At 41.2% G+C, this 21,575-nt stretch overlaps 1 protein-coding gene across 3 annotated transcripts; it reads left to right on the forward strand.

The window, feature by feature from the left end:
• Positions 1-168: 168 nt before the first annotated feature.
• On the forward strand, positions 169-10,435 carry chico (insulin receptor substrate 1 chico). Of its 3 annotated transcripts, XM_018021686.2 has the most exons (10): positions 169-3,087; positions 3,270-3,415; positions 3,487-3,778; positions 4,218-4,316; positions 4,538-4,873; positions 5,501-5,910; positions 6,406-6,821; positions 6,925-7,318; positions 7,587-7,836; positions 7,985-10,435. In XM_018021686.2, exons 1-10 carry the CDS (start codon positions 2,703-2,705, stop codon positions 8,881-8,883), a joined length of 3,627 nt encoding a protein of 1,208 aa, XP_017877175.1. In that variant the 5' UTR covers positions 169-2,702; the 3' UTR covers positions 8,884-10,435. The 3 variants fall into 3 exon arrangements, with proteins under 3 accessions (XP_017877175.1, XP_017877177.1, XP_017877178.1); XM_018021688.2 differs by lacking the exon at positions 4,538-4,873 and having other exon boundaries at positions 720-3,087; XM_018021689.2 differs by lacking the exons at positions 4,218-4,316; positions 4,538-4,873 and having other exon boundaries at positions 726-3,087.
• Positions 10,436-21,575: the final 11,140 nt, after the last annotated feature.

Here is a 21,575-nt window from a genome sequence, read left to right on the forward strand (position 1 = left end):
TCTGGACCCTATTTGTTCATATCCAGAACGTTCGTCTCCATTATGTCACAGTGGTACGGTTTATCTTTACCCCTTTCATTCTCGAGTTACTCATCCACTATGTTTTCTGCGGCACTACGTCCGATTAGCGATGGAAGTATTACTTGGAACGCGACTCTGTCGATGAGGATCCGATACTCGAAGCCGAAGCGAAATGCGCCGCGTATTCCATCCGTAGTTGTCCACCTTGACTCGAAAGTACTCGCACGTATCTATATGTGTTCGCTTTATATTACAATCGATCTATATAGCACGAGACATTAAAGGAAGCAATGGCGTAACAAAATTTATAATCCCAGTTATTCGTCGATACGTTCTGTAACTGATAAATTGTTACGACGAGTACATCGTGCAAAAGTATTAACTTTTAATTGTAAATAAGGAAGAATTTTCGTAGTTAATCCAAACGTCATAAAGGATTAACGACCTCATTGCAAGGTAGCAGGTCGTCATGGAGATAAATGACTTCACTGGGAATCAGCTAGCGATCATCGTCGAGGATAAAGTGAGTTTGATCAACCACCGTTTCTCGGAGAGAGCGGAACGCGATGTGCCTTCAGAATCGGAAGTCCGAAAGGATATTCGGCAACCGCCGCAATGCGGTGTTTAGGTTTAGGACGGAGTTGTTACGCCACTGGTCGCGAGGGGGGACGCCGTGTGTAAGTACTTAAATACGTATGCATGTACGTGTAGGCGCGTACGCGTGTATTTACGGTCGTGGCGTATCGCGTATCGAGTCGCCGTCGCCGCCGCCGCGCCGCCATTCGAGCGGTTTTAGCGCCTGCGTACATCTTGTTTACAACTGCGGAGAGCTTATACCATACACATGACCTTTACAAGATGGACATGAGCGCCTATTTAGCTGTCTAGGCGTGCGACGACGGTCGGGAAAACAGAAGTGTTTTCGCGGAAATACGCGGCCGCGCGTTCGTCGTCGGGTTTCTCGTTTTTCGCGTCCGCCGCGGAAGCAAAGGCGGAGAGGTGAAGACGGTCCGCGTGTACGTATACGTCGTGGTGATCTGTTAACTGCGTTATCGGGAGAAGAGAAAGAAGAAAGAACCAAGTTCGCGATTAAACGGATGAGTGACGCGGTATTTGTCGTACGGCACACGCGGCCCGCGAACCAAACGAGAGAGTAGAGGGATGTTGGATAGAAGGAGAGCCAAATATATTTTTCACCCCGGGATGCGATCGACGTGAACGGATCGAGGGTCAGCGTGCGGGGACACCTCGTGCACGCTGCCACGGTGTTGTTAACCGCCCCATGCGCGTCGGTGAACCTTCGTCATCGTGTTTCCGCGAAGTAGAATACACGCATACACGCGCGCATACATACGTGGAAGAAAAGAAAGGAAGGAAGGAGAAGGGGTGTGGGAAGAGGAGAACGCGTTCTCTCACATCGACCTGGAATGTTGTTTTCATGTGCCTACCACCTATTGCGCATGAAAAAATCGTTCCGCCCTTGACAATAGCCTATTTAGACGGAAACCAGGCCGCGTTCGTAAAGCGCTTTCGCCAACGGTGATAACGGGGGTTCAACCACCCACCTGCAACGCGTCCCTCTCTTTTTTTCCTCGACGTTACATTTCCTCCTGGCCGTACCTACTCGTGAACGAGCGGGAGCGCGCGCGCGTTCTCGCTCGCCTGTACGTGCGTGTGCGATACACGTGAACGTCCGCTGCGCGCGTGTGGTCGCCGTCGTATACACACGAACGCGTTACTCCAGTGTGTAAGTGCATACCCGCCAACCATTGTGGACCACGCAGTAAATCGTATTATTCAACGTTACGCGATAAACAGGTGCACGAGCCTCGTCTCCGATGTTTTCGAACTTCCTCGGAGTCTGGTAACAAACCTGATCGTGAATGGGAACCTTACGATGTTACCCTCGATATTCGGGAGTGCGTGCGATTCAAAGTAATTGGTTAACCACGCGATTCAGGGCGGACGAAGTTTACGATAACTGCGTGACAGGTGGAATTCGGGAGGAAGACCGCCTTCGTGGCAAGTTAAATATCTGCACTCGACGGATTCTTCATGGGAATTAATGGAGACGCGAGTGTTTATCCTTTCCTGGCTTTCTAACCTCGGAGCAACGTGGGTGATCGATGACACGGATTCTTTGTTAGCGTAGAAGGACCTTCGAGAAAGATTGGCACCGAAAACCACGGGATGAGCTAATCGTTTTTGGAACGATGTTTCCTTGAAACGATATACGAGGAAAGCCGGCGCCGTGGGATTTCCCAGTTTTCCAGTTTCGAAGCAACGCGGTTGATCGATGACACAGATTCTCTCCATGCGACGCCTTTGACTCCGTCGTGGGGGTAGCGTGTCATTGCTTATTTACCCCCGACACGTGGTTCGGCCGTCATCAACGATATCGACGTCCACCGATTCACAATAATCTTCGATTCGAATTCAACTTGGAACGCGGGATGGAACGGAACGGCCGTTGAAATAATCGAGGGGAATGGGAAGGCGAAACAATGAACTATCGCGGCAACGTGTTCGCGTACTGCGCGTCGCGAATTGATCGTTTTTTGTTGAGAAGATGAATTGAAATGTCGAGTGAAACCGCGCACACCCGAATTCGAAAACGTTGCATTACGAGCTGTAATCGGACGGGTATCATGTGATTGTAACTGATATCACAAGATTCGACTATGTCTTCCGGCAGGGGTTTGGTCTCCCCATCGGGAGGTCCCGTTGTCTTGTGCGGTCACGTGAAGAAACTGAAAACGCAGAAGAAAAAATTCTTCGTTCTGCGCGGTGAGGCGCCCGGGTTCCCCGCGTGCCTCGAGTACTACGACAGTAAGAAGAAGTACGAGAACAAGCAGCCGCCGAAACGGAGCATACTGCTCGACAGTTGTTTCAACATCAACAAACGCGTCGACACCAAGCACAAGCACGTTATCGCGCTGTACACAAAGGACGAGTGTTTCTGCTTGATTCTCGAGAGCGAGAAGGAATTGGACGAATGGCTGAAGGCGATGCTTTTGCTCCAGAGCGGGGACGTGGCCGACGGGGAGCAACCTCGACCTATTTTCGGTAATTCATCGGTTTTAATTAGAATTTTAATTTTCAGAATATCGTTCGATGTTGTCGTGGATCGCGAACTTCATACGTGGATTTGTTTACTCGCCGCTCAGGCTCATGGTCAACAGTTTTTTAATCAAGATTATAATAGAACTTGGAATTTTTCCAATTCTTTTTTCATTTATTTATTTCAGAACACGTGTGGCAGGTCACGATGCAAAAGAAGGGATTGGGAGAACGGAGGAACATTCACGGACCCTATCGTCTATGTTTAACCGATCGTACGCTGAGCCTAGTAAAAATTGGTGCGAAGGATAATTCAGATTCCACAGAATTTCCTGTAAGCCTCTTTTACAGTGGACAGTCCACAAGAATCTCAGTTTGTTTATCTAACGCATTATTCTTCCGCAGCTAATTTGCATCAGACGATGTGGGTACATGGATCGGATTTTCTACATGGAGGTTGGCCGTTCCGCGGTAACCGGCGGCGGCGAACTCTGGATGGAGGCGGAGGACAACAACATCGCACACAACATGCACGCAGCTATAATGAACGCCATGAGCAACTCCAGCAGCAATAGCAACAAGGATGACGTAGGACCTCGTCAGAGAATGCGAAGTTCGTCCGCTACCGAGGCCAGCAAGCCGATCTTCGTTCTCCAGCATCGTCATGCTGGACAAAAATTCCATAATTCGCCATTGGGTGAGTCTTGACTCTTTGAACTAGATAGACGATTGGCCCGCATTCGACTATAATATCACTTGTGATTTATCACCAAGATGTACATATATACATGTACAGAGTGAGTCAAGTGCTTCATATAGAAACCTGAAAAGTTTATATGACTCACTCTGGTCTAGTAATGTAAATAATACTTTGATTAATGATATAATATCACATTATTATTCCGAAACACTCTTGTACAAAGGTCACTTCACGCACATAATAATAATCTAAAGCCCGTGTGTAAGTTATATTGTACACGAAACTTCTGCCTTGTTTTCTTCTTACACCAATCACAATTGCACTTGTTATACGCCTTTCACAAAGCGCGAACGACGCGTAAAAAAACAATTGAAAAGAAGCTCAGCTTATTTGACGATTAACAATTCGTGTATATGGGTTGCTGGTGAAATTCCAGAGGAGCACAGGACGCAAGAGGAGCGGGTGGATCCAGTACGGGAACGGGAAGAGCAGTCTAATCAGACTCACAGTACCTCTTCTTCCGTTACGGCCACGGGTCTGTTTTCTGTTGTAATTGTAGTTGTATGCTTATTATTTCTCATACGCGCACGGGCATCGAAGGGCTGCTCGAAACGGGTTAGATTACCTAGCCCGGTCACGAGAATACGCTATATCTGTTGTCTTTGGCTAAGTCCGAAACGTTTGGAATTCGCGTCGCGTAGCATCGAGAAAATGGGAAATACGGAAAAGTGACAGTGAGAGCTGTGTGGTTTGCAGCTGCTGGTGGTACCAGGTCTGGGACTGCTGGAATGATTGCCTCGACTACTACTAATAACAACTGTGCCACTACCACTAGACGTCGTCATTCGGTAGCGAGTCATCCCCATTCCGTCAATAATTCCCAAACCGTTCACAACGTCACGACAACGATAAGCACAAGTACAACAGCCACCACCACCACCACTAGCACCACTATTACCGTCACAACGACCGCTACCGTGACCACCACCACAACCACAACCGCGACAATATCCCATCAGAGAACCTTGTCGCTGCCCTTAGCTGCCGTTCTTATCAATCAAATACAGTCATCTAAACGATCGGTTTTACGCTGTATGTATTTTTCGTTCGTCATACCGAGATAACAAGCAAGAGATATTATCTTTGTCATCTCAGTGTCTTTACCTTTACCTTTCTGCCTCGTTGTTCTCTGGGTTTCCTCTATATGGGAGAGTTCGAAATGATATTATCCTTGCGCTGAAACCATCGCGTTGCCGTGGATATGCAGTGTTTTATTCTACTCGCATGCGATCAACTTGCACGATCATATTTCGTAAAAACGAACAAGTCATTTCATCTTAACGATACTACACTCTCTTAAGTTTCACCTTCCGTCATCGAATGCGATATCTTTCAACGATTGCCCCATTGATTTTCTTTAATTTCCTTTAACACTCGCATCGATATATGTACGTCCAGTGGCGAATATATGTTTCAACATTATTTATTATGTTTGCCACCGTACCAATCCCATCTAACTCCATAATTCTACGCTGCTTAGCTCATAATATATATATATACACTACATGTATTTATATGTCTTAACCAATAACAATTTACTTAATATGTATAAATATTATAATACAGATCTGACTAACCGTTTCTCTGCTGGGAGGAGGAAGGCTTCTTTACGAATCCGTTTACATACCTTGCAATATACTTAATTGAAAACGTTTCTAGGCGCGAACGGACGCGACAGATGCGATAGTTTACCCTCGAGGGCTCGCACCACCAGCGAGAGTCATCCCTCGTCGATATTGAGTCATCCGAGGAGCACGCACTTCGTCTCCGCGCTGAGACCGCACTCCATGTACGCCCGAGGTCTTTCCTACTCGCCGCCGGTCACCTCGACGCCCATGAGCCCTACCTCCGGTGCCTATTCTACGGACTCAGCCGGTTCCTCTCTTTCCATGGACGACGGCGGCGAGAACGCGCTGGAGGAAGGAACCATATCGCGTTACGGACACTCATTAACACCCGAAGAGCCTGTCATACTGGAGGAGAATGGCGACGACTATGCGCCCTGGTCGATATCACGTTTGTCGCATCAGAAGTACTCGCCGAATTTTAAGTCGCATTCTCCTTCGCAGGTGGGTCGGCCCTCTGGTTGGTACATTACTTGCTGCAATTAGTACAAACCGAGTGAATGAATCGAACGATTATTATGAGTCAGTACCGACTATTCTTAGTACGCCAGTTCATATTTTGGCACCGGCTGACAACATTTCCTTGGTTCATACGCTCTCGAGAGAATTTTCTGTTATAAATAACTCCGCTTCGATAAGGAGTATTAGACGTTCCTATAATTTCGTGGATGAATCAGAGTAAACGTAGATCACAAGTTTAATCACATGAATCTGTTACACAGCGGATGTTCGAAAGACACGATTAATCCACTTCCATTATACATCGGCTATAAATATTAAAATTAATAGAATATTTCTTGTAATCGTTGGTACAATGATGGATGTACTAATTGATACCACATTTTCTATAAATAATTTTTACAATAATTCGTTAGTAGAAGTGATTCATATAACGTTTATTATTTGTTGAATTTATTTATTTATTTATTGTGTTCACAGCAAAGTTCCTACATGGAGATGTGCAGCCCGTGCGGATCGAGTCCGGGCCGAAGCGGAGCCTACATGCCGATGAACTCGGGTACGGGTCACTCGCATTCCCGAGCCTCCTCCCTCATCGAGGAATCCAACACCTTGTCCGAAGGTTACGTACCTATGGCGCCTATTGGAAACAACGGATACGTGGATATGGACCCCTCCCATAACCACAACGGACACTTCCCCGACGACCTCTCCCACGGTGGCAGTAGCTGCTCCGTCACTTCCGGTACACCCAGCACAGATTTACGTTTCTCTGAATATCACCTGGACAAGGTGATGAGTTACCTACCGCCTGGAGAGGATCTGCAAGCTCGACCCGCGAGAGCTTACTCAATTGGGTCTCGGCCGGAACCCGTCAACAGGCATCGCAAGAACAGGTTCGTAATTTTATTATTAGACTGCGGATTTTACGCAAACCTCTGTTTAATATTTCATATCGAGTGCTGATTGAGTAATTACTGTATTTGATTTTGTATGCAGATTGGATATCGCTCAGAAAGAAGCCAGTAGGGTGCGAGCGTTCTCCGTTGGTAGCAGATCAAAGAGGCCTGATATCGGTAGATTAGCAAACGTGATGGCCAATCCGTTACCCGTTGAAAGCTCGAGTGGCAACAAGTCGAACTCGGCTCCTTTACTATCGAGCTCTTGGGGCCACAATTCGGGTTGCTCCGTGAACTCGGAACGAATGGAGGATCTGATGGAGTTGGACTTTACGAAGCCTAATATCTTCAATTCCCCATTGTCGTCTTATTCCCAGTCGCAATCGCACTCGTACTCTACTGCCACCGACACCAGTTCCTACGTTGACATGTCGCCGGGGCAACCTCCGTCGTCGACCACTGCCGGTTACGTCGACATGAGCCGCATTAATAAGGTACCTTCTACTTCACATCAAAATTTACTCAACATTTTGCATGCTAATTAAAGCTCCCGGGCAAGTTGCAATTGTACGATCATGTTTGATTTTATGTCAAATAAGTAATTTTTATACGTCATCCGTTACACTTGTCCCTTTAATAAACTAAAGCTGAGATCTCTAATAATAATTCGTTACGAGTGACTATTCTATTTTTATATGAATCAGCCCTTAACGCTGACCGCACCTTCATTTCTAACACCTTTGTTGAAACGATTATTTGCAGATCAATCGTAACAACAATAACAATACGATCACTGCCAATCAGAATCATAGTCATGCTCACGTCTCGTCCTCGTCCTCCGCCGCTTCCGCGCATAAACCCGTGATTACGACCTTGAAACCGGTGGAGGAGGCGGAAGGTTCTTACATGAGAATGGACGGGGTGATAGAGGATTGGTCGCAATCCGACCCGAGCCCCAAGCAAATATCCTCGCCGATGCAAGAGGAGTGTGTGCAATCGAACGGACCGCCAGGTAACAAAATTTTTTTAAATATGTGCAACATTCTTTGTTTCCAATCATTTATTTTACTATACTTTCTTTCGGCCTTTCAAATATTTCTACAAACCGATTTATCGAGTGTCTAATTTTTAATAACAACGAAATATCATTTCTGTCTCAGGAGCCACGAGAACAGCCCCGGTGGATCTCCCGCGACGACCGCCGCCCGACTACGTCGACATGAATTTCAAGTCACGAACGAGCCTAGAACAAGATTACATAAACATGAACATGAGCCACCGGAATAACCGGAAAATAGTCACGCGGACCGATAGTCGAAAAGAGAAATTGCGCTCGCAACCCATCGCGATCCATGCCGGAAACAAGCCAATAAAGGCTCCCAGTTTCCTACCGCTGAACGGGAGCCCGGAATCTGAGAGTCTGGCGAGCACGCCGGCATCTCCTCCACGAGCGACTCCCACGGGCTCCTCCGCGACCATCTTCCCGTTCTCCTTAAACAGTCCGCAATCACCCGAAAAATCCTTTACCCATCAGAACAACGCTGAATCCTCTGAATCAAAAGTCGGCAACAATCATATCTTGGATTCCACGAATAGAGCCAACCCGATTAGTTCTAACGCGTTAACAGAGTCGAGGACCGCGAAATTGATCAACGATAGACCGTCTAGTCCCGGGAAGGATAATCAAGTCAACCGGTTAATATCCAATAACTCTTTAGCCTCGCCAGATAGCCTTTTAAACGCGGTCACGAAGAAATTCGCCGACTTGAGCTTGTCGAAACCGCGATTAATCACCGCGTCTCCGAATACCAGTCCTACTTTATCCGGTTTCAAGCCAGCTACCCTAGAGAAACGATCGGTGTCACCAAAATTAGAGGAGACGCCTACCCCGACGCCAACCGCCACTCCTAGCCCGTTAGAAAAAGAGTCCAACGTGGAAGCGTTGCATTACGCCAGCCTCGATCTACCCGAGTTCGGGAACACCGCACCGGTGTCACCGGCTTCGCAAGAAGGCTTCAATTACGCCGAGATCGATTTTGCGAAGCTTAAACAGAATTGAATATCCCATTTCGAATTAATGTTGGGCATCGAATAATCAGTACCCGATGAGAAATCAAGTCGAATTGGAAATAAGTGACAGATTTTGTTCTGATATTAAAACTTGAACGTTAAAGCAACCAAGATGCATACATCTATGCATATGAAATTTTATTGGACGAGGAAGGATATATTCTTTTAAATATAAATTTGCTTGACGTGATACATTATCTTACGGACGATTCTTCAATGACGTTAACGTGAACGGATTCACTTCGCAAGCGCTTGGGAATTTAATTATCGGATCCGGTGCGATGAGCGATCGCAATGATACATGTGTACATCGCGCGTTCTATTTGGCCTAATCGACGAATCGTTCTAACATTGGTCGGACCTTGCCAACGAAAGTTCTAGCCAAATACGAGACACGATATTTTATTGCGATGAAGATCGTTTTTAATCTTTTTATAAGAACGCCTTTTCCTCTTTTATGGATCACAATAATGATTTTCATGAATAGAGAATAATCCCTGAGTCATTATTTTGTTTAAACCATGAAACGTCGTTCGCCAATGTTGGTCCGACAGAAAATGTTCAAGAAGAACAACAACTACGTATCAAAGATAAACGCGTCATTCGCAAATTACATGAACGTTCTATATATTAAGCTTCTCCTCGTATCAATTTATAAATAGGCCGTGAAACTGCGCGTACATCAAATTTTCTAATAGTACAATCGACGTTATGTATTTTATTTCCCATGTACTACAGTCGTTTAATCTTGGACGTACACTTTATACATATTTTTTACAATGCGTTTTACTTGCATTTTGTAAATTCAAGTCCCATTTGTAAACGCAAAGAATTTCGCGGTCTAATCGATGAATTACCTTGATACATCTCACTATAATTTGTTATCACGCTGTTGTAAATATAATTAATGCATGCGCGCGTATCCGAAGGTACGCAGACACGGTCACACTGATTCGCATTTACAGGGTATACTGTAAAGGATACGAAACTAGAACGAGAAAGTTCGACGATTAAAAACTAATTAATTGATAGATCAGTCTTGAAACGAAGATTGTTGCTGAGAATGTTCCTCGGCGATATATCAGTTCGATTTTAAAACGGTATAACAGTTTTCCTCGCATAAATTTTAAGTATAATTAGAGCCTCGGTCGTGAATTATAATCATATCGTGTATATATACATACTTAATACGCGTTACCTAATTAATACGAGTTAAGCGGTAAAAAGAGTCTCTTCCTAATTACTTTCAATGTCGTTGTCTTTTCCTTTTTAATCTTTATATAATATGAGCAGGACGAAGTATTAATAAAGTGTGCGTAATATTCGTGTCCACATGCTTTATCTATATTTATATACAATGCATATTATACGGAGTTAAAATAATTGAAAGTACCATTCAGAGACTTTTTTTATTGTACGTGCGCGCGAAGAGATACTGAATCGAGAAGTTCTGTCCTCGCCTACTTTCTTTTTGAGAAAAGGAAATCGTTTCTTTTTACTAGCTCTCGTTTTCTTATCAATAAATTTCGTTTCAATTTTAAGGATGTATTGGCTATACAGTCAATCCCAAAAGTTTATTTACCTTAGAAAAACGCATTTCCTATAATTAAAAAGAAATCAGACGTCGGAAGAACAATGCTAATAATAAATAGTTANTGATTTCTTTTTAAAAAATGAGTTTCTAAAGTGCATAAACCTTTTGTAGTTGACTGTATAGCCAATACATCCTTAAGATAAAGTTTGGAAAGCTGTTCTGAAATTGTTTTAAACACGTGTGTGTTATCCTTTACGAAGGAAGTTTACGAATTTTAAAGTAATGTTTAATGACAGAATTTCTCGATTAAGCTGGTTTATACATGTGCTGGACGACTGAATAAAATTATGTAACAATTAATTATTGTTTTTATTGCGAAAACGTGTTTGAAATCTAATGAAATTGATTTGCGTTGAAATATTCATTAACTCATCCTGCATATGTATAACGATATACATACATATATATATATTTATATATGAACTATAAAATTTATGTTTATTAACGAAGTAAAGAAAATGTAAATCGCTCGTTCTTCAAATGGAAAATGCTTCACGCGATAAGGAAAAAAGCGACAAACAAATAAGCACACAGGCGTTGAATTGTATTAATAATAATTGTATAATAATGTTGTTGTAACAATGTACATTGTTTAAGATTTAAGATTATCGTTTTGACTGACACTAGTTGAAGTAAGTTTTTATTTAAAAACAGAAGGAAACAAGAAACAAAAACGATCGAAATACACGATACGCGAAATCGTTCTCTCCTCTTTTTTTTCTCTTACTTTTTTTTTCTCTCTTCTCCGTTGCAGATTTAACGATGTCCGTCCAAGTCGAAACAGACCGCGTTGTACAATAAATTCTGCCCTTTGGTCTCTTTTCCTAATGAAACGAGTTCTGTCTTTCTTCTTTTCCTCGTTGAAGACTTAACTCGTTAAAGTACGTAGTTTCTTCTTACGCAAATTATCCTTCTTAGAATTTCACCTTTCGTTTGTATCTCATTACTTCATGAAACTGTTTGAACGATTAATTGCATAAACGAAATTAGATCATTTTATTTTTGTATTTCACAGCTTCTTTGATTCGATTCAAAGGAACCAGCAACTTTGCCGAGCAACGTCGTATAATTTAAAATTAAACAGTAATTTTAGATTAAGTATCCCATAGGCTATTTTTTACGAAACAATATTTAACATATTTATTTCATTCGATTGAGTTCGCGACATCAGCGTCTTTAATACCAATTGCACGAATTGGATTGTTGAGTCTCGTTATTTTGGTAACTAAAACCTGAGAATATACAAATCGTTCTTTCCCGCATTATAATATCGACGGGAAAGGAATGATCGGACAAAAGTACATCAAGGAACATTTTTCGTTTAAAAATTGTATCAGCCAATTAATGCTAATTGATTAGGGAACGTTAATTAAATTTCTTAAACGTATAGGCGTACATTATAAACGAAGAACAAGAGGTGTATAAAGTGGATAAAATAATGTTGGCTTACTATATGTATGTACATATATTAATTTAAAATATAATACGTAATAATAAGTATTTTACTGAAAAATCAAATTTATTTATTTCAGCGTTTCGATGATCATTAGAAAAAGTCACCTTAGAACGTAGAACACCGTCGCTATTCATTTGCATAATTTCTCAATTCCTACATGAAAATTCAATTCAGAAAACGAACCAAGTATTGAGATTTGCGATTATACATAAATTTACGTAACTTTCAGAAACTTAAAATTATGATAACTGTGGGATTGGTATTTTACCTGTAAAATGTGTATGTTGTGTTTAACGTAGTCATATGTTTTATGGGATTACCTGGTAATAAAGGTCTACTAACGGAATAGACATTTTAAAAATAACGCTATAGGATTTTGGGAGAAAGATTCTTTGAGGGTAGTAAAAGTTAATGGACACCAATAAAAGAGACCAAAACTAATGAAGGCTATTTGACCGATCTTTCGAAGTCAGGTATACATTATCCCATACCCTGAATTTTATTTTATAAAGAGCAAGCGTTAGTTTAAAACTTAACTAACAATTTGGGGTACGTGGAGTGCCGAAACGGGGATACTGAGGGATACCATGGACCTGAAGGACGGAGCAGGGATCGCATAATTTTTCCCTCGGCCGGAAAGTGAGGACGACGCGACCATGGTGGGGTCTGGTACTTGATGGGGGTATGCTGGGCACAGGGATCGCATAATTTTTCCCTCTGCCGGAAAGTGAGGACGACGCGACCATGGTGGGGTCTGGTACTTAATGGGGGTATGCTAGGCATGGTCAGCGAAGGCGCATGAGAGGAATAGAAGTGGGGCTCGAAATACGGGCGAAAAAGAGGGGAAGTGAGCCGTGAGGGAAAAATTATGCGCACCCTGGTTGGGCATGGTCAGCGAAAGCGCATGAAGAGAATAGTAGTGGGGTTCGAAATACGACGAAAAAGAGGGGAAGCGAGCCGTGCGGAAAAAATTTTACTTGCGGTATTTTGTGTCAGAAGACGGAAGGGGTATCCGAGATGTCAGCCATTTTCTAGGAGCAACTAGTGGCGTTCTCTTCATGTAGCGTCCGTGCCCGCGTTCGCGTATCTCCATGGTAACGGCGATGTTAGCGTCATTGGCGTCTAGACAATGACATTTATCTATAACTATATATCTACATCTACACTTTACGATTCAAAGATATTGTTTAGGCTGTCGTTCGGGATTGGGGGTGCACTAAATCGTGGAAACGAAAAATTGAACCGCTCTCAAAGAAATAGGCCGGCGCAAGTTTATTTCTAAAAGGAAAAATCGTGTCCTTCACTACTTCAAGCAGAAAGCTGTAGATGTTAAAGCGTGGAGAGAACTTTCAGCAGGCAACTTTTATATACTTTCGTAATAGTGACAATGTTTTGAGACGGGACTAAGTAAATATAGAGCTTAGTAAGACGGTAGGCAGTTTAGTCAGGGATTTAGTACCGGGGTTTTTACTCCTTATTCTACTAACAAAGCATTTTATGCATTTATGTTTATTATTTTTACGACTGGAGCAATCGTAACGGGCTACCTTGTAAAATATCAGCTGACAAACCGAATTTAATGCGCACCGCGATATTCGTTCTTCGAGGGTGTCTCGTTAAACAAAATGGAGAAACATATATGATTGTGTTGCAGTTTTGTTGAGGGCGTTAATAATATGAGTTTATTATAATAATTATTAGTACACTAATTAAGGTTTAAGGCTAACGTTCCAAAGGGATTGCTCTGATTATTCTCTCGCTCGCTATATCTCGCCGTGACTCTTCACTACCACACTCTATCTATCTCTTGTTCTTACTCACTGACTACCTGTGCGTACATTACACCGAATCCTCGCATTCCTAATGCTCACACGCACGCGCAATGATTGTAACAATTGATATAAATGAAAGAAGTGTGATACGAATCGAGCTATATAGAAAGTTTATGAATGTATAACATCCAGAATATTTTTGAAAAACATTCGCCCCAGGAGACTTTTGTCTCCAAAAAAGTGTTTTCACCTCTACTATCCCCGTTCGGCAGTAAAAACATAAAACATGTCGATTGTGACGCCAGTTACCCCTGGCTCGTGCCGAAAGGGAGGAGAAGAGAAAACGAGGTAAGAAGTGAGGAAAATCGGTACCTGACGACGAAAATGAAAATTACTGTAGGATGGAGGATTTTCGGGGCGACTTAGACAAATTTGATTTCCCGTTGACTTTCAACGGGAACTCTACCAGTTTGACTTCAACTAAAGATAATATTGAATATTTTACTGGTAAATATTCTCGGCTCGAGGAACTCGCGGGAATTCCATAGTTCTGCGAAATCCGTACGCGTAAACCGATTTCAAGGGAATTGCACACGGCTAAAGCAACAACTTCCAGTTTCAAGAGTCGAGAGAATTTAATGAACGAGTTTCAGGATAATAGACTAGATTCCTCGAGTAACACCTTTTCATTTTCTACGTAACAGTATTTCCCTGAATTTTAATTTACTAAAATGAAAAACGAGACGGACTGAATACCATGATGCAATTTAAAACGTGGAAACACTATTAAGCATTGTATGGTTTCAAAGGTCCTTTGAGAAGAAACACGCGTGTGGTCCAAACAAATTGCGCGTCGTTTAATTGGCATGACGAGAACAAGGATCGTTATCAGCAAAGAAAAGAAGTCCTCCAAAAAGGGACTCGCTTTCCCATGTCCGTAATTCGATTCCTGCGGCGACCTGCACGAGAATGCGTGGGAACTCGCAACAAGAAGGATTTAAGAAGTGCTCCTTGTAATTTAATCTGAAGTTACGATCGCAATATTTTCGTCCTCTTTTCAAATCAACTGTTTCAGTTTCATGGAAAGAGATTCGATCAAAGGATAATTCAATCGAATGTAATATAAGGATTTATAAATCTAATCGAATTTCTCAAGTCCACACGTTATCAAAATTTGCAATATAAATAAATGAAAGAAGTGTGATACGAATCGAGCTATATAGAAAGTTTATGAATGTATAACATCCAGAATATTTTTGAAAAACATTCGCCCCAGGAGACTTTTGTCTCCAAAAAAGTGTTTTCACCTCTACTATCCCCGTTCGGCAGTAAAAACATAAAACATGTCGATTGTGACGCCAGTTACCCCTGGCTCGTGCCGAAAGGGAGGAGAAGAGAAAACGAGGTAAGAAGTGAGGAAAATCGGTACCTGACGACGAAAATGAAAATTACTGTAGGATGGAGGATTTTCGGGGCGACTTAGACAAATTTGATTTCCCGTTGACTTTCAACGGGAACTCTACCAGTTTGACTTCAACTAAAGATAATATTGAATATTTTACTGGTAAATATTCTCGGCTCGAGGAACTCGCGGGAATTCCATAGTTCTGCGAAATCCGTACGCGTAAACCGATTTCAAGGGAATTGCACACGGCTAAAGCAACAACTTCCAGTTTCAAGAGTCGAGAGAATTTAATGAACGAGTTTCAGGATAATAGACTAGATTCCTCGAGTAACACCTTTTCATTTTCTACGTAACAGTATTTCCCTGAATTTTAATTTACTAAAATGAAAAACGAGACGGACTGAATACCATGATGCAATTTAAAACGTGGAAACACTATTAAGCATTGTATGGTTTCAAAGGTCCTTTGAGAAGAAACACGCGTGTGGTCCAAACAAATTGCGCGTCGTTTAATTGGCATGACGAGAACAAGGATCGTTATCAGCAAAGAAAAGAAGTCCTCCAAAAAGGGACTCGCTTTCCCATGTCCGTAATTCGATTCCTGCGGCGACCTGCACGAGAATGCGTGGGAACTCGCAACAAGAAGGATTTAAGAAGTGCTCCTTGTAATTTAATCTGAAGTTACGATCGCAATATTTTCGTCCTCTTTTCAAATCAACTGTTTCAGTTTCATGGAAAGAGATTCGATCAAAGGATAATTCAATCGAATGTAATATAAGGATTTATAAATCTAATCGAATTTCTCAAGTCCACACGTTATCAAAATTTGCAATATATTTCGACTGAAAATGAGTCAATGTGTTCCTATGTGCTTTATCAGTGATAGTATCGTCGCTGAAGGTGTTATCTTTTTTCTGGAGAAAGTTGAGACAGGTTTAAAAACTAACAGAGAAAAAAGACTCAGAAGGAGAAATGACAAGAAATTGAATTCATAAAACGATGGTCTAAGTATCATTTCATACATTTCATTAATTTAAATGTACGCTGTTTACTGCTAATGGAATAATTTAAACAGTATTCAGGATTAAAACGTTTATACATAATTATGGGAATATTTGAATGAACTGAAAATAACTGAGGAAGATGCATACAGAAAGATTAACGATAGGCGGTGTACAAAGGCAAGAGAACAGTGATGGGAACGGGGGATGATGCGTCTGGCCTGATGGAGCTTGAAACTGGATTAACCAACCTCGCCCGAGGGGCTCGCGACCTCATCTCGGGAGGCCATTATATTTGTCTTTGTATGCTAAACATTTTGCGGGAATTACCTGCGAGATAGGCGGATAGCTAAGTTTCCGGGCGGAGTGTCCTTTGTCGCGTCCCTCGAAACAATCCCTTTCCCCACGGCCTTCTCGCATCCCGTCCCGTTGGTAGTTGTTCTACATTTTTTTGCAGAAATCAGAGATTAGATCGCGACGAGGGAGTCTGCTCGAATTAGCGAAAATTCGTTTAAAGCGAATGGCATATGCCACTATAAATAATTATTTAATTACAAGTTGTTTTTTGAATAATTCTATTTATTCGTCCAATGTACTAATATTTATAAATAAATAGAAATGACGTATAACAAAGTACAGATTGGTTCGAGTTCAGTTCTATGTTCATTATCTCCTATCGTGCAACGCAATTGATTTTCTAAATGAAAATCGCTGGAAGGAATTGTCCTAATCAAAGCGTAAACAACAATTTTCGGGTCCACCCTCACGTAATAATTTTCGTCCAACTTTCATTATCGAGGTTTTCGTTTATGAGAACGCGTTAGCATCCCTCTCGATGTTGACCGTCTGATTGGCTGCCAGGCTGATTAAGGAGCGAGTTTTACGAGTACCGGGCAGTACGGTAAACAATAAATAAGTGTCTCTTAAATCAGACCGGATCCAAAATAAGTATCACCCAGCGTTTTGTATGTGATTTCATTAAGAAATTTAATGAAAATTGTAGAAGTACGAATACAAGAATTCCAATAACAATAAATTAAAATTAAAACGTAAAAATTGCTGATGCAATAGAATAACAATCTATTCCAATTCTAATTCCAATAATAATAACTTAAAATTAAAAAGTAAAAATTGATTGTTATTTTATTGCATCGGCAATTTGCATTAAATTTGAATTTTTATTCTATTGTATCGATAAATGACACAATATTCAGGTAAGCAAATGGTCAACGACAACCGAAAACGAATGAATGAATGAAGAAAATTGAGAACCCATGTGATTGTAAAATTTAAGGGTCCGGTCGGTTCGGAAAGTAAAACGGAGAAAAGAACGGAAATCGATGCTTGTAGAATTTGTAATTATATTGTAAACCATGAAGTTAAAACCCTTTGTAATACTTTTTAATACCTACGTTTAGAGCATTTACTTTATTGCCTTTATCCAAATCGATATCAAGACGTACCGAGCTCATGGAGCTCTCACTGGAGCAATAAGAATAAAACATTAACAATTATTACAGAAGCAGCAGGGAAGGTTGGTGACAATGGCAAATGCTCGCGAAGTACAGCCGTGCCCAGTTTTACGATTTTCAAAGATCCGTTTTCGTCCCATTCTGTGATTTAGGGTATGTTTACCTGGCAGTTAAGCACCTTCCTGCGAGGAAGGGCGAGGACAGTCTAATTTTAAGTAAGGGAAACTCCGGGGGGCTGTGGCTACCTCATGCGACTCGGAACGCGTCGAAATTCGAACAGTTTCTGTAAACATGCACGGCTCATCCCCTGTCCGGACCTGCCGACACGTAGACCCTCAAGGAATTATTCCTACTTGCCGATGATTACCCAGAGTTTATCGTTTGTTCTGACGCTTTCGTGATCGGTGCACGTTTGCTCTGGATTCTACTATTATGCTTGACACCGTTAATGAGAAACAAAGAGAAGGACTTGGGACGTCTGTTTGTATTATGTACAGCTGATCACAAACGTTATAACAAGAGTCAGTAGAATATTTTATATAACAATTTTTACGACTGATTCAATTAATACTATTGAAGTATTACAATAATAAATACATACACTAATTGAAGTATTACAATAATAAATACATATACTAATTGAAGTATTACAATAATAAATACATATACTAATTGAAGTATTACAATAATACATATGATAATATAAAATAGTCAGCGAGAATTTTTGTCGAAGTGTTTGGGAACGATAGACATTAGGAGTTTGAAAGCCAGGGAGTTTTAGATAAGGGAAACAATTTATTATGAATCTCACGCGAACCCGATAAGAAGCTGTCAGTGGTACATTACTCTCTTCTCGCCATCCGGCTTCGAGAATCGTCTAACTGGGCAAGATGCAATCGTCTGCTTATTCTCAATAACGGAACAGATGCCCACTGCTCAAGCAGTGATACTGCTTGTTGCTGCTTCTGCTGGCTGACCCAAACCATGGGTGTCATATGCCCCGGGTCCTAGATAATGTCTTTGCCGTACTTCTGTGTGGCCTCTTAACAGTTTCACGACATGTGAGTGTCAATTAGTTGAGATTCTCGTGCCTCAAGTGGCTCTTGAAGTAACAATTTATCATGAATTGCGTGCTACGCATTTTAGGAATTTTCCTGTGAATTTAGAATAATATTACAGAGAGTTAGACTGATCTGATGTATTTCATATTCGTTCCTACGCTGTGCAGTTTATGTCTATAAATAGTAATGAAAATGTTGTAAGAACTTGATTAAAGAACTCATTGAAACGCATTTCTGTTAAAAGGGGATTTTCCGCTTTCTGCGCCCTAAACTTCTCTTTTCTTCAATCATTTGTACAATCTAATCTAATCTCGGATAAAAGTTACAAGAATTCTATAGAATAGAACAATTCACAAACAGAAGAAATTAGATTGCATTCCCGGCAATTTTAGTTATCACTTTGTAAATTCAATTTCATTTACTGAACATCTTCGATGTTCCTTTCGATATTAGAAAATTAGAATATTTTGCAGTCTTCCTGGTTTCGATTGCAGACAATAATTAAATTCTGATCATTATTATGCTCTTTTGATATGAGAAAATTCTGCAACGACTCTTTCGATTTTCGATATATATGCGTGTGTCGTACATAGAGATCCGCAGGCGAACAGTGTCGGACTTCTTCCCGGTTTCACCCCCGCCGGAACCGCGTTGGAATTTATATTTACGATCGAATAATACGTACAAACGTAGTTATGTATATCTGCCGGCGCGATATATCACTGGGCAGAGGGCAGAGAGAGGCGTACCGACTTTGTTACTGGTGGTATCTGTGTGAAAACACGTACGCGCACGGGTATTATAGGTAATCGTGAGTACGCACACGTAGGAAGAATGACACGCGAGCATAAAACGGCTTTTGCGCCCGATAGCGGCGCCTTTGATCTGCCTTCTCGCTTCGTTCCCGGAGCCGACTACCTCCCCGGCATAAACCCGTGTCGCCCGCGCCTCTCTTCCGATTCTCTCTACGATCGAAATCGATTCCAATCGCCCACGACGAACGTGCTTAAAACTCAAATTAATTAAGGGATTCGTATTCAATTCGAAATCGTACAGAGTAATTCTTCATCCATCCTCAACTCAGTTAACTCTGACCTATGCACTGATAAAGAAGATACAATTATTCGATTCGAAGTATATATTACAAAACTCGAGATTCAACAATTCAATCAATTAATTCAAAGTTAGTTTCCTGCTGTGAGATCAAATAATTCCCAGTTTCTTGTAATGATCATATTTAATAAATAAATGATAATTTCTTAAAATTGTGTAATGTATTTATTGATAAATTTTTTTAGTAATGAATTGCAATTAATAGATACAATAAGATTCGCATAAAGCAGTAATCATTTTTATACGACAATTCTTTTGCCTCTGTATTTTCACTATATTTAGAATTCGAATCTATGTAAGTCACTCTGTTTGTTAAGAGTGCTCGCATTCCTGGAGTGTTCAGACCGATACCTTGAGAAAAAAAACCGCTATCAATCTGTTTCTAATCGAAGGTGGACAGGTTTTTCGTGGAAAAACGGTATAAATAAAGAGTTGGCTGGTATCGGGAACGGTAGCACGGATGCGATCGGTGATTCAGCCGGGACGCGATAACGCGTGCCGATAAAAACCGTTGCTCACCCGATGTACTTATGTATCGATAGCGATTTTAATGACGAGGGCGCGGTACCTCTGATGTGTATTCGCACACACGCTCGACTGCATCCGTTTCACGACTTTCTCTTATCAAAATCGTCGATTTTTGTCCAAGATTAAACTTTCATGATGTCAATTTGTCGAATGATGTCATATAATCGAGATTTAAGAAAAGAACATATTTATGCATATTTTGTGATATTACATGCATTCATGAGATTTCATTGGTTATTATTAAAGCTGTAGATTTTTATCACTCGTGATATCGATGTGAAAAATGAAATCTAAATTTCAATGATAAAATTCATACACGTGACGACGTGCATTCTTCGCATCATTTACTATAAATGCATAAGTCCATTTGCTTTTCGTACTAATTAAAGTTTGTCTTTTCCCCTGGTAATTTTCTCGCCTGCTGTCATCGAGCCCTTCTCACCCTCTCAACGGTGACAGTCGCCATTTATTGGAGGCCGACTGTGTACACTTGAACGATAAATGAAACGCGTTGTCGAACCCAATTAACCAGAGCTTGTTTACGTTCGTCGAAATCGGTCTGCGACACTGTGGACCATTTTCTAGACGAATATTTATTCCAATTTATCAACGGTAGTGTGTTAACCGAGCAGCAGCTCCCAAACGATCAACCGATACCGAATACATGCATAAATATACAATGAGATTGAACCAGTACGATTATGTACAATAAAATTACTGTCAAGACATCATTAAAAATAAAGTTGCCAGCACATGTCGTTCAATCTATCGAAAGAATGCTTNTAAGAGAACTGACGAATAGAACTGATGAGAAAGTATGGCAATTTTATTTCTATAAACTGACATTTTATGTAGACTGAAGAGCGACACAGAAATTTAATCTAAAAATTGATTTCCGACGAACAGATGTGCCTATTTCCATTCTCTTTGTAGTGAAGAATACGTCAATCCACTGACAACAAAGCGGCAGCGTGAAATAATACGTAGAAGCTGTGTTTTATTTTATCAGAGAAGTAATAAAGCGAGCAATTATACTGTTTGTCGTTATCAGCCGCGTACTTCAAACGAATTTTCAAAACTACTTAACGTTCTTCATTGAGTCATCGTCCAATTGGACAATTTTGTTGTAAAATCGATTAAACGTTTCATTCACGCGGAAGTTCTGCCGTAAAAGAAGATGAAACGCATTTATCTTCGGTGTGAATAAATGAATTAATATTTAGTTAACGACGTACCCATGTGCTGTACACCTACCTTGCACAAGTGGTCAGGTTCTTTT

The sequence above is a fragment of the Ceratina calcarata genome, unplaced genomic scaffold (genome assembly GCF_001652005.2).
Source record: "Ceratina calcarata isolate Rehan_Ccalc_2016 unplaced genomic scaffold, ASM165200v1 scaffold259.2, whole genome shotgun sequence".
In the NCBI taxonomy this organism is placed as follows: Eukaryota; Metazoa; Arthropoda; class Insecta; order Hymenoptera; family Apidae; genus Ceratina; species Ceratina calcarata.

Excerpts from the sequence above, each read along its gene's own strand:
- chico (XM_018021686.2), top strand. The coding sequence starts at position 2,703 with ATGTCTTCCGGCAGGGGTTTGGTCTCCCCATCGGGAGGTCCCGTTGTC. Across the intron at positions 3,088-3,269 it reads GCAACCTCGACCTATTTTCG|AACACGTGTGGCAGGTCACG; the intron begins GTAATTCATCGG and ends TATTTATTTCAG. Across the intron at positions 3,416-3,486 it reads CAGATTCCACAGAATTTCCT|CTAATTTGCATCAGACGATG; the intron begins GTAAGCCTCTTT and ends ATTCTTCCGCAG.